The sequence below is a fragment of the Ranitomeya variabilis genome, chromosome 2 (genome assembly GCF_051348905.1).
Source record: "Ranitomeya variabilis isolate aRanVar5 chromosome 2, aRanVar5.hap1, whole genome shotgun sequence".
NCBI classification, from domain to species: Eukaryota; Metazoa; Chordata; class Amphibia; order Anura; family Dendrobatidae; genus Ranitomeya; species Ranitomeya variabilis.
Genome location: NC_135233.1, coordinates 1,030,864,305 through 1,030,876,115, shown reverse-complemented (window position 1 = coordinate 1,030,876,115; position 11,811 = coordinate 1,030,864,305). Strand labels below are relative to the sequence as shown.

The 11,811-nt window shown below is 46.2% G+C and overlaps 1 protein-coding gene across 1 annotated transcript; it reads right to left on the bottom strand.

Moving 5' to 3' along the window:
- Positions 1 to 9,787: 9,787 nt before the first annotated feature.
- On the bottom strand, positions 9,788 to 10,614 carry LOC143810161 (uncharacterized). Its single transcript, XM_077293044.1, has 3 exons — positions 10,312 to 10,614; positions 10,136 to 10,209; positions 9,788 to 9,826 (listed from the first exon to the last, which is right to left on the bottom strand). Exons 1-3 carry the CDS (start codon positions 10,598 to 10,600, stop codon positions 9,806 to 9,808), a joined length of 384 nt encoding a protein of 127 aa, XP_077149159.1. The 5' UTR covers positions 10,601 to 10,614; the 3' UTR covers positions 9,788 to 9,805.
- Between the last annotated feature and the right edge of the window lie 1,197 nt (positions 10,615 to 11,811).

Genomic DNA, 11,811 nt, shown 5'->3' with positions numbered 1-11,811 from the left:
GTGCCTCCAGCCAGCCCATTTTATTTTGTTAGGCCTTCGAAGCCTGTCTGCGGTCCTTCCTTCCACTAGGCCTCCACTGACCAGACCACTGCTGCCCGTGTACCCCTGGAACCAATTACAAAGTGCCTCCAGCCAGCCCATTTTATTGTGTTAGGCCTTCGAAGCCTGTCTGCGGTCCCTCCTTCCACTAGGACTCCACTGACCAGACCACTGCTGCCCGTGTACCCCTGGAACCAATTATAAAGTGCCTCCAGCCAGCCCATTTTATTGTGTTAGGCCTTCGAAGCCTGTCTGCGGTCCCTCCTTCCACTAGGACTCCACTGACCAGACCACTGCTGCCCGTGTACCCCTGGAACCAATTATAAAGTGCCTCCAGCCAGCCCATTTTATTGTGTTAGGCCTTCGAAGCCTGTCTGCAGGCCCTCCTTCCACTAGGACTCCACTGACCAGACCACTGCTGCCCGTGTACCCCAGGAACCAATTATAAAGTGCATAGAGCCTATTTTTTTATTTTATTTAATATTAATAAAGCCAGGATGGACTACGATGTACCACGCTATGAGCTACCCAGTTGACAATTCTTTTGCGAGAAAAGCCATCCCACCCCTCCACCAGCATGTTAAAGACCGCATTGTCCTTGCATTCTGTCAATCTGTGAGTCCAAAGGTACACCTGACAACAGACACATGGACCTGTAGGCATGGACAAGGAAGGTTACGTGTCCTTTGTGGCTCAATGGGTTAATGTATTGGATGCATGGTCCACACAGGGGACAGCCTGCTAAGTCTGTCTGCAGTCCCTAATTCAAGTTGTCCTCAACTGAATAAAGCTGAGCTTCTACCTTCTGGCTCTGATTAACTGCTGTTTTTAAACAAATTTGTGGTTCCGGCCTACTAACGGTGTCTGCCCCTCCCTGGTGTTGTCCTCAACTGAATAAAGCTGAGCTTCTACCTTCTGGCTCTGATTAACTGCTGTTTTTAAACAAATTGGTGGTTCCGGCCTACTAACGGTGTCTGCCCCTGCCTGGTGTTGTCCTCAACTGAATAAAGCTGAGCTTCTACCTTCTGGCTCTTATTAACTGCTGTTTTTAAACAAATTGGTGGTTCCGGCCTACTAATAGTGTCTGCCCCTGCCTGGTGTTGTCCTCAACTGAATAAAGCTGAGCTTCTACCTTCTGGCTCTGATTAACTGCTGTTTTTAAACAAATTTGTGGTTCCGGCCTACTAACGGTGTCTGCCCCTCCCTGGTGTTGTCCTCAACTGAATAAAGCTGAGCTTCTACCTTCTGGCTCTGATTAACTGCTGTTTTTAAACAAATTGGTGGTTCCGGCCTACTAACGGTGTCTGCCCCTGCCTGGTGTTGTCCTCAACTGAATAAAGCTGAGCTTCCACCTTCTGGCTCTTATTAACTGCTGTTTTTAAACAAATTTGTGGTTCCGGCCTACTAACGGTGTCTGCCCCTCCCTGGTGTTGTCCTCAACTGAATAAAGCTGAGCTTCTACCTTCTGGCTCTGATTAACTGCTGTTTTTAAACAAATTGGTGGTTCCGGCCTACTAACGGTGTCTGCCCCTGCCTGGTGTTGTCCTCAACTGAATAAAGCTGAGCTTCTACCTTCTGGCTCTGATTAACTGCTGTTTTTAAACAAATTGGTGGTTCCGGCCTACTAACGGTGTCTGCCCCTGCCTGGTGTTGTCCTCAACTGAATAAAGCTGAGCTTCTACCTTCTGGCTCTGATTAACTGCTGTTTTTAAACAAATTTGTGGTTCCGGCCTACTAACGGTGTCTGCCCCTACCTGGTGTTGTCCTCAATTGAATAAAGCTGAGCTTCTACCTTCTGGCTCTGATTAACTGCTGTTTTTAAACAAATTTGTGGTTCCGGCCTACTAACGGTGTCTGCCCCTGCCTGGTGTTGTCCTCAATTGAATAAAGCTGAGCTTCTACCTTCTGGCTCTGATTAACTGCTGTTTTTAAACAAATTTGTGGTTCCGGCCTACTAACGGTGTCTGCCCCTGCCTGGTGTTGTCCTCAACTAAATAAAGCTGAGCTTCTACCTTCTGGCTCTGATTAACTGCTGTTTTTAAACAAATTGGTGGTTCCGGCCTACTAACGGTGTCTGCCCCTGCCTGGTGTTGTCCTCAACTGAATAAAGCTGAGCTTCTACCTTCTGGCTCTGATTAACTGCTGTTTTTAAACAAATTTGTGGTTCCGGCCTAGTAACGGTGTCTGCCCCTGCCTGGTGTTGTCCTCAACTGAATAAAGCTGAGCTTCTACCTTCTGGCTCTGATTAACTGCTGTTTTTAAACAAATTTGTGGTTCCGGCCTACTAACGGTGTCTGCCCCTGCCTGGTGTTGTCCTCAACTGAATAAAGCTGAGCTTCTACCTTCTGGCTCTGATTAACTGCTGTTTTTAAACAAATTTGTGGTTCCGGCCTACTAACGGTGTCTGCCCCTGCCTGGTGTTGTCCTCAACTGAATAAAGCTGAGCTTCTACCTTCTGGTTCTTAATAAGCTTTTTTTTTTTTTTTTAAATTGCTGGATGGGGCCTAATACCTCTGTTTGCTGCTCCCTGGTGTTTGTCCTCAACTGAATACAGCTGAGCTTCTACCTTCTGGCTCTCATTAAGTGCTGTGTTTTTAAAAAATGGTGTTTAGGGCCTACTAACGGTGTCTGCCCCTGCCTGGTGTTTGTCCTCAACTGAATACAGCTGAGCTTCAACCTTCTGGCTCTCATTAAGTGCTGTTTATTTAAAAAAAAATGGTGTTTAGGGCCTACTAACGGTGTCTGCCCCTGCCTGGTGTTTGTCCTCAACTGAACACAGCTTAGCTTCTACCTTCTGGCTTTTGGACTATAGTATCAGATATTAAACTGCATTTGGCCTACTGGTGTGGTTGGGCCCTTGAAAAAGTGTTTGCTGCTCTTGGGTTTGCTACTCCACTGAACAAAGCAATGCCGCCTGTTTAGTCCTGTTACCAATTTTGAACTGCATTTAGCCTAATTTATTCTTTGGCCCTATATCTGTTTCCTCCTCATCCTGCCCATTGCCCAGCCACTGCTAGATGAGTCTGCTGGTACATTGACCTAGACCACTACATTCCCCTTGCACTCTACACAGCCAGAATCTGACCCTGCTGAAAGTAAGGTTCCCCTTCCCGCATGTTATACCACCTTACACAGGGACAAAGAGGAAGGTGCAGATGAAAGTGCAGGTTCCTTCATCAGGTGGGGGGGGCATACTCGTTGGTGACGTCACTGGCACAGGGCCCCTCAGAGTACGCAAAAGTGTCGCTTCTGGTGGGAGGCGCCCCCGCCATGCAAACACACCGCCATACTTTGAGGTGGGCCCCCCTGCTTGCTCAGGATCACAGCACTTGCAACGTTGAAATACTTACCTCTCCCTGCTCCACTGCCGTGACGTAGTCCACGTTTCCTGGGCCCATAAAAACCTTGAACCAGCCCTACCCCCAACAACGTTTGCCAAATGACCCCCAAGTTCCAATGCCCTACTATTATTATAAAGTTAATTAAGATTGACAAGCTTCAGAAACAAGAATGGATGTTTTTGGCATTAAAATGGGCACTGTAGGTGTTTTCCTGGCCTCCACTCACTGCCGAATATGCTTCCCCATTGACTTGCATTGGGTTTCGTGTTTCGGTCGATCCCCGACTTTTAGCGACAATCGGCCGACTGCACTCAACTCGACTCTGGACAAAATCGGGTTTCCCAAAACCCGACTCGATCTTAAAAAAATGAAAGTCGCTCAACCCTAGCCGTGACGTCATCTAAGGCCCTTCACGCGCTCATTCTTAAGAAGGAAGGCTGCCAGAAAGAAGCAGGGCGCGTCCGAGGGTGAGTATATACCTAATAGGAATATACTCACCCTCGGCTTCTTTCCGGCAGCCTTCCTTCCTAAGAATGCGTGCGTGAATGGCCTTAGATGACGTCACGGCTTGTGATTGGTCGTGGCCGCCCATGTGACCGCCACGCGACCAATCACAAGCCGTGACGTAATTCTCAGGTCCTAAATTCCTAGAATTAGGAATTTAGGACCTGAGAATTACGTCACGGCTTGTGATTGGTCGCGTGGTAGTCACATGGGCGGCCACGACCAATCACAAGCCGTGACGTCATCTAAGGCCATTCACGCGCGCATTTTAAGCAAAGAAGGCTGCCGGCTCCCTCCGTAAGGTGCAGGCTGCGTCGGAGAGGTGAGTATATCAATATTTTTTATTTTAATTCTTTATTTTACACATTAATATGGATCCCAGGGCCTGAAGGAGAGTTTCCTCTCCTTCAGACCCTGGGAACCATAGTATCCCATTGCACTGCATTGGGTTTCGTGTTTCGGCCGACCCCGACTTTTTTATAGGATCGGCCGATTTCACTCGACCCGACTTTTGAGAAAGTCGGGTTTCGTGAAACCCGACCCGATCCTATAAAAATAAAAGTCGCTCAACCCTAGTGATGACCTATTCTACAACCTAAATATGTACCCGTTGGATTAAATGTCTCTCAAACTCTTTGCAGATGTTGTCCTTTGGTGGGATTTGAACCAGGACCCCAATACTTCAAGGCTACAATGCTAGCTAATCCACTATGCTTGAAATTATTTGTAGCATCTTTTTTCTTTAGGATTACACCACTTCGCAGCCTCTAGGGTTCCTAACTGCTGCGAAGAATGATATTCCTGCTTGTGCGACAGTTCAGATCAACATGATTACCGCACTGCTGGCCTGAACAATGTGCGCTCCGATGCTTTTCTATGAGATGCGCTGCCTATATAGGATCAGTGAACAGTGGGGCTGCAGGGAGGAATCCATATTAGTCCATCAATCCATGATGACCCCAAAGTAGTGCTTGCAGGTCCAGAAAGAAAGGATTTCTAAGTACTTTAGATATTCAAACACTACTCTAGGACAGCAGTGATGACCAATCACCTTAGCAAGAAGCATTAAACAGTTAAAAAAAAACAAATGGAAGTATATCTAGAGAATAAGGGCAAATGTTACTAAAACCCACCTAAGATGATGGGAATGACCCTTTAAAACCTCCCTCAAAAATAATGCCTTTTTGATCAGCAAAATATGCAGGCTGACCCGACTTGCCCTCTTTTGTGCTTGAAACAAAGTGTAATGAGGCCCACTGAAGTCCCAAAGCAAAGAAGCAAAAGCCATCTGGGATGGAAAAATGAAAAGCAATGTTAATATGTGGACAAATTAAATCTTTAAAAACCGCTGCACTGAAAAACTCCTGCATTTTCACATTATCCATGAAAGCAAAATAAATAATTTAGCGTTAACCTAAGATTGTGCTATGTATGTATTACTACTGGGGGCTGAGTGACTCTAATAAATCAGTCAGAGCATGTAAGGATACCTCGACTTCTCATCTTTTTTTATTAGTATAGTGGTAGCAGGGGTGAGTTGGTTGTTTTAACCAGGGTTGAGCTTATCATTTGGTCCTCTTTGGCCTCTATGACATGTTGTAGGTATTTATTTTTATATTGCACAAATGAGTAAAAAAATGTTATAATCAATGTATTTCATTATATGAGCAATAGATGCGCCAGGGAACTAGGGCTGATTGAACGCAATGTCATGTTGCTAGAGATTACAGTCACTGATCTTCTATTAGGGAGGACATAGTGTCAAGTGATGCTGTGACATGAAAAATGAAGTGTGATATGTGTGTCTGGAAAAGTACTTTGACATTCTTGAAGAGTTTGGTGTAAATTTGTAAGTATAGATCAAAGTCGCTGAGGTCGCAAAAGGGCCCATGCGGGTGGGGGCCCACCAAAGCCAGAAACTTCAACTGGGGGGTTGTGTCCATGCACGGAAAAAAACCCTGCCAACCAATCAGAGGCCAGCAGCAATGATGTTATGCTCTCCCATCGCTTGCATGCTGAAATCACTTGCTGGCTATAGAGGAGGATGCCGCGCGGCAGGGGAGTTGAAAGAAGGTATTATTTTTTTCTAAATCAGTGAGTGTATGGTAACCCTACTGCTACGTGGATACTTTATGGAGGGCTATGTGTTAGGGGACGAGTTCCTGCCTCTGCACAGGGGGAATCTCAGGCCATCTCCGCTGCGGTCTCCCATTCTTCTCCAGCTGCAGTGGAGCCTGCTCAGCGGAGACGTCAGTCCCAGCATCTCGCTCAGTTTGACTCTGTACAAAGGGTTACTGCTGCTTTTCCAGCTTCTGCCATTGAAGTCAGTGCTGGGCAGCGGCAAGCAGAAGCTTCTGGGACTAAGTCCTGCTTTTCTCATTCTGAGCATACCCAGAGTAAGATCTCTCAGTGGAGATTGAGGGTCACATGTTCAGATGCTGCAGATAAATCCATTGGTCCTCCAGGAAGGTCCTGAAGGTGCTCAGGCTCTGTAGCAGCCTCTCATTGGTCCTTCTAGGAAGGTCCTGTACTTGCTGCAGCTATTTAAGGCTCTCATGACCGCACGGCCATGCGCTAGTATTGAATCTGTTACGTGCATGCGCCAGTGTGGTCATTTACTGTATGTGTGTTCAGGGACTCAGCTGAAATAAGCCCCTAGAATGCAGGCACCTCCGGCGAGGAGATTGTGTGCATGGATTTAGTGCCCCGGCTGAAATAAGCCCCTAGAATACTGGCTCCTTCGATGAGGAGATTGTATGTTTGCATGACCACAGACTGCTCTCTGATGGGCAGTTAACCTGTGCTCCTGTGAAGTCTAACAGGGTGCAGAGCTTTCCTTTCTTGGCTACTCTGTGAGGTAACAGAGCTAGTCTATACCCCCAAATAGTGCCACCATTTACTAGCAGCAGGTTCGCCTGCACGGAGGACCCCGGGCTGCGAACGCATCAATAATAATAAAACATCTATATTTACTCGGTGCGTTCCGCTAGCCCTAACAGAATACTAGCGCCAGGGTCTGGCTAGTAAATGGCGGACATACAGCAGTCCTTGCAGTACATCCAGCAGCTGGAGGGTAGGTTGGTGGCTCTTGAGAGCATAACCTCAGCTGTGGATGTTACCGCATGTCAGATATAAAATACTGTCTGTATAGTGTCTTGTGCTTGGGTGCAAGGAAACACAGAAGACACAGGCTTGCTTAAGTAGTTCTTGTATTACTTCATACAAGTAAGGGTTAACACAGTTGCAGGCAGGATACAAGACAGGTAGGAATAAACCTTAAGTCCATCTAGTCACAGAAACAGGTTAAAGGTTCTCTCTCTACTTCCCTTGCCAATGTTGATGGTAAGCTGAGAGATTCCTGAGTCCACACATGTCCAAGGATCTGAAGCAGAAGGTGGTTAGGATAATAAGTCCATGTCTTCCAGGAGCAAGGTGTCAGGTACATTGCAGACTTGATTCTGAAGCACTGATTAAACAGCTGATGCTGCTTTTAAAGGGCAAGTGGCAGAGAACAGGGCGGAAACATTGAAACTGAGAACTCCATGCTGGTTAAGGGCAAAGTAGATACAGCAGAACAGAAAGCAAAATGGCCGACAGGAAAAACTAGGTTCTACTAAAAATAACAGCAGATATAGCCAATTGTCTTAAACCTTACATTACTCCCCCCTTAGGGGCAGCCTCCGGATGACCCCAGACCCGGCTTGTCTGGGTACCTCTGATGGAACTGGCGAAGTAAGCGAGGAGCATTAATGTTATCAACCGGTTCCCATGAGTTGTCTTCAACTGAGTAGCCTTGCCACTTAATCAGGTATTGTAGCTGATTTCTATGCAACCTAGAGTCCAGAATCTTTTCCACTACAAATTCCTCCTGACCATCAATCAGCACTGGGTCAGGATGAGGAGAAGAACGTCCAGGAAACATATTGGGTACTGCTGCCTTTAGTAGGGAAACATGAAAAACAGGGTGAATTCTCATGGTTCTGGGCAGACGAAGACGACAAGCCACGGCACTTACAATCTTACTGATCCTGTAGGGACCAATGTACTTATGTCCCAATTTGGATGATGGAATCCTTAACTTAAGGTTCTTAGTTGACAGCCAGACCAAGTCTCCTTGAAGGCTGGTGCGGGTTTACAAAACTTATCAGCTGCTCTCTTGTATTTCTCCTGAGCTGATTCCAGATTCTCTGTTAGAAGATCAACATTCCATTGTAGAGAAGCGATTCTGTCCGCCACAGCTGGCAAAGGCATATCTATAGGAAATCGAGGAAGTATGTTAGGATGATAACCTAGATTAGCATAAAAAGGAGACTGCTTAGTGGAGGCACTCTGAGCGTTATTATAAGAAAATTCAGCCAAAGGGAGTAAATCCACCCAATCATCCTGTAGGTGGCAGATAAAGCAGCGGAGATACTGCTCCAGGGTCTGGTTGGTCCGTTCTGTCTGGCCATTAGTCTGAGGATGAAAGGCAGAAGAAAGATTTACTTTAATATCCAATGCGGCACAGAAATTCTGCCAAAATCTTGAAGTGAATTGCACTCCTCGATCAGAAATTACCTCATCCGGTAGTCCATGCAAGCGAAACACATCTTGAATTATTAAATCTGCGGTCTGTTTAGCAGTGGGTAAGCCACTACAAGGAATAAAGTGAGCTGCCCTTGTCAAATGATCCACCACCACCAAAGTGGTGTTTTTCCCTTGCGAGGTTGGCAACTCCACAATGAAATCCATGGAAATGGATCCCCATGGACGGGATGGGGTGGGTAGGGGTTGTAATACACCCGTCGGTGAAGAACGTGGGGTCTTGCATCTCACACACACTTCACATGAAGAGACATAATTTAGAACATCTTTTCTGTAAGTGGGCCACCAAAAGAAACGAGAAAGGAATTCTTGAGTCTTTAAGACTCCTCTATGTCCCGCTATCTTAGAGTCGTGGATGAGCTGTAGTACTCTCAGTCTGACTGTTTCGGGTATATACAAACGTTGGCCCTGAAACCACACACCATTCTTATAAACAAGACTTACATCCCTAGGAGGTTGCGCCAGAAAGGAATCCGAAAGGTATGCGTCCTTGATGTCATTGAGTAGGTCTTGATTGTGAATCACTCCCAGGAACCTGGAATCGGGAAGAATAGTCTTAGAAGTAGTGAGTGGAGAGGTCTCAGTTGAATGGATCCTAGAGAGTGCATCTGCCTTTCCATTGCACGACCCTGGCCTGTAAGAGATTACAAAATTGAATTGATTCAGGAACAGACTCCAACGAGCCTGGCGAGGAGTCAGGCACTTAGCTGATCTGATAAATTCAAGATTTCGATGGTCGGTCAGGACGACTATCTGCTGTGCAGTTCCCTGAAGATGATGTCTCCATTCCTTGAAGGCAGCAATGATGGCCAACAATTCTCTATTGCCCACATCATAGTTCTTTTCTGCTGCAGACAACCGCTGTGAAAAAAAAGCACAGGGATGCAAAACATTCTTCTCACCTGTTCTCTGGGAGAGTATAGCTCCGATGGCACAGTCAGAGGCATCCACCTCTACTATGAAGGCCAGTTCAGGGTTGGGATGCACTAGGATAGGTGCTGTGGTAAATTTACTCTTCAGGTGAGAAAACGCTTCTTGGGCTTGAGGAGTCCAGGTGAAGATAGATCTTTTACGGGTAAGTTGGGTGATAGGTGACACCACCTCAGAAAAGTTCCTAATAAAACGCCTGTAGAAATTGGCAAACCCGATGAGGCGCTGTACTTCCTTCACATTCTTAGGAACTGGCCAGTTCTTGATGGCTTGGGTCTTACTTTCATACATACAAATACCTCGTGATGACATTACATACCCCAAAAATTGAATCTCGGTCTGATGGAATTCGCATTTTTCAAGTTTGATATAAAGATGATTCTGTCGTAGGCGTTCTAAGACCAACTTCACGTGTCCATGATGTTCTTCTGTAGAGTTAGAAAAAAAATCAAAATATCATCTAAATAAATCACTACAAAAGTATCCAAAAGATCCCTGAAAATGTCGTTCACTAAATGTTGGAAAGTTGCTGGGGCGTTACACAGACCGAAAGGCATGACTAAGTATTCAAAATGTCCATAACGTGATCTGAATGCGGTCTTCCATTCATCCCCAGGTCTAATACGGACCAAATTATAGGCCCCACGAAGATCCAGTTTAGAAAACATTTTGGCATGCCGTACTCTCTCCAATAACTCAGGGATCAAAGGCAGTGGGTAACGGTTTCTGATAGTAACCTTATTAAGCTCCCGGTAATCTATGCAGGGTCTAAGAGATCCATCTTTCTTCTTCACAAAGAATATGGGTGCACCTGCAGGAGATGAGGAGTGGCGTATAAAGCCTTTGGCTAAATTCTCATCAATATAGTCCTTCAAAGCCTTTAGCTCAGGCCCTGCCAAAGGGTAGATCTTACCAAAGGGTATACCTGCTCCTGGCAAGAGTTCAATTGGACAATCATATGGACGATGAGGGGGAAGCTGGTCAGCGTTCCTCTTGTCACATACGTCGGCATACTCATGGTACATAGCCGGTAGCTCTGAAAGCGTTGAGGATCCCTCAGGAACAGAACAAGCTGCAACTTCTGGACCTATCTGTTTCTCCGGGAAGTGCAGCTCCTTGGTCTCCCAGTTAATTGTAGGGTTCTGAGCCTGCAGCCATGGTAGCCCTAAAATGATGGGAAAATGGGGAGAAGCGATAAGCATAAAAGACAGTCTCTCTTGATGATTTTTACCCATGAACACCTTCAAGGTTTCTGTCTCCTGATCTACTGGTCCAGAGTTTAACAGGGAGCCATCCACAGTCTCCATCTATACAGGAGTAGCCTTCTTCACGGGGCGTATCCCATGTTTCTGGGCAAAAGAGATGTCCATAAAATTGCCGCTTGCCCCTGAGTCAATCATGGCAGAGCTACACACCCATACCGAGTCAACCCAGAGTTTGATGGAGAGGGAACAATGAGAGTTGTTCTTCTTACAGCTCAACTGGGATACTGTTGGGGAAACTTGGAAAATTGCTGCATTTATACCATCATCGGGCTCTGAAATAATGGAGTTTAAGTCCGAGAAGTCAGTATCTATAGCTGCAGATCTCCCTAGAGCTTGATATTCGGATTTGACAGATTCCCCTTTCGCAGCACTCACAGTGTATAACTGCTGCAGCAGTCTTACGAGAACGGTTGGGGCAGCTTGTAATGAAGTGCCCTGACTTACCACAATAGAAACATAGATTTTCTTTTAGTTGATGTTCCTTGCGGGCATCACTCACCCGTCTCTGTAAGGAGTCCACCTGCATTGGTTCAGGTTCTGGTTCCCGTGTGGTCCGGCTCACAGACTCCTTAGCTGGGGAGGAAGGCAGGAAATGATTAGGACGATTAATTTCAGACCATCTCTCCTGTCTGCGTTCAGTGAGACGGGTATCAATACGGATGCAGTAGTTAATAAAGTCTCCCAATGCGGTGGGAGGGTCGGCACGAGCAAGTTCGTCCTTAATCATTGGAGACAACCCTTTACGGAAAATAGATTTTTTTGCGGAACTGTCCCAAGTGGTATCGAGAGCCCATCTCCTGAAATCCAAGGCATATTCAGCTACTGAGCGCTTACCTTGGCGCAAAGCCAACATGGCTGCTTCAGCTGTTGCAGCTCGGTTTGGGTCATCAAAAACCTGCCCCATAGCTGAAATGAAAGCTTCAAGATTATTTAAACATTCATCCTCAGTCTCAATCAGGGGGTTTGCCCACATTTGTTGGTGAGCAGCATGATTATGGTTAGCACCTTGGATCGTTCAGAAAGAAATTGTGAAGCATGAGCAGAGAAAAACAGTTTGCATTGATTAATAAATCACCTAAATTTTTCCCGTTCACCGCTAAAATGGAAAGGGGGCAACTTTGGAAACCCAGAACCCGGGGGTGTGGGTG

Excerpts from the sequence above, each read along its gene's own strand:
- LOC143810161 (XM_077293044.1), bottom strand. The coding sequence starts at position 10,600 with ATGCTTATCGCTTCTCCCCATTTTCCCATCATTTTAGGGCTACCATGG. Across the intron at positions 10,210-10,311 it reads AGGAGCAGGTATACCCTTTG|GTGCACCCATATTCTTTGTG; the intron begins GTAAGATCTACC and ends CATCTCCTGCAG. Across the intron at positions 9,827-10,135 it reads ATTACCGGGAGCTTAATAAG|AAGAACATCATGGACACGTG; the intron begins GTTACTATCAGA and ends CTAACTCTACAG.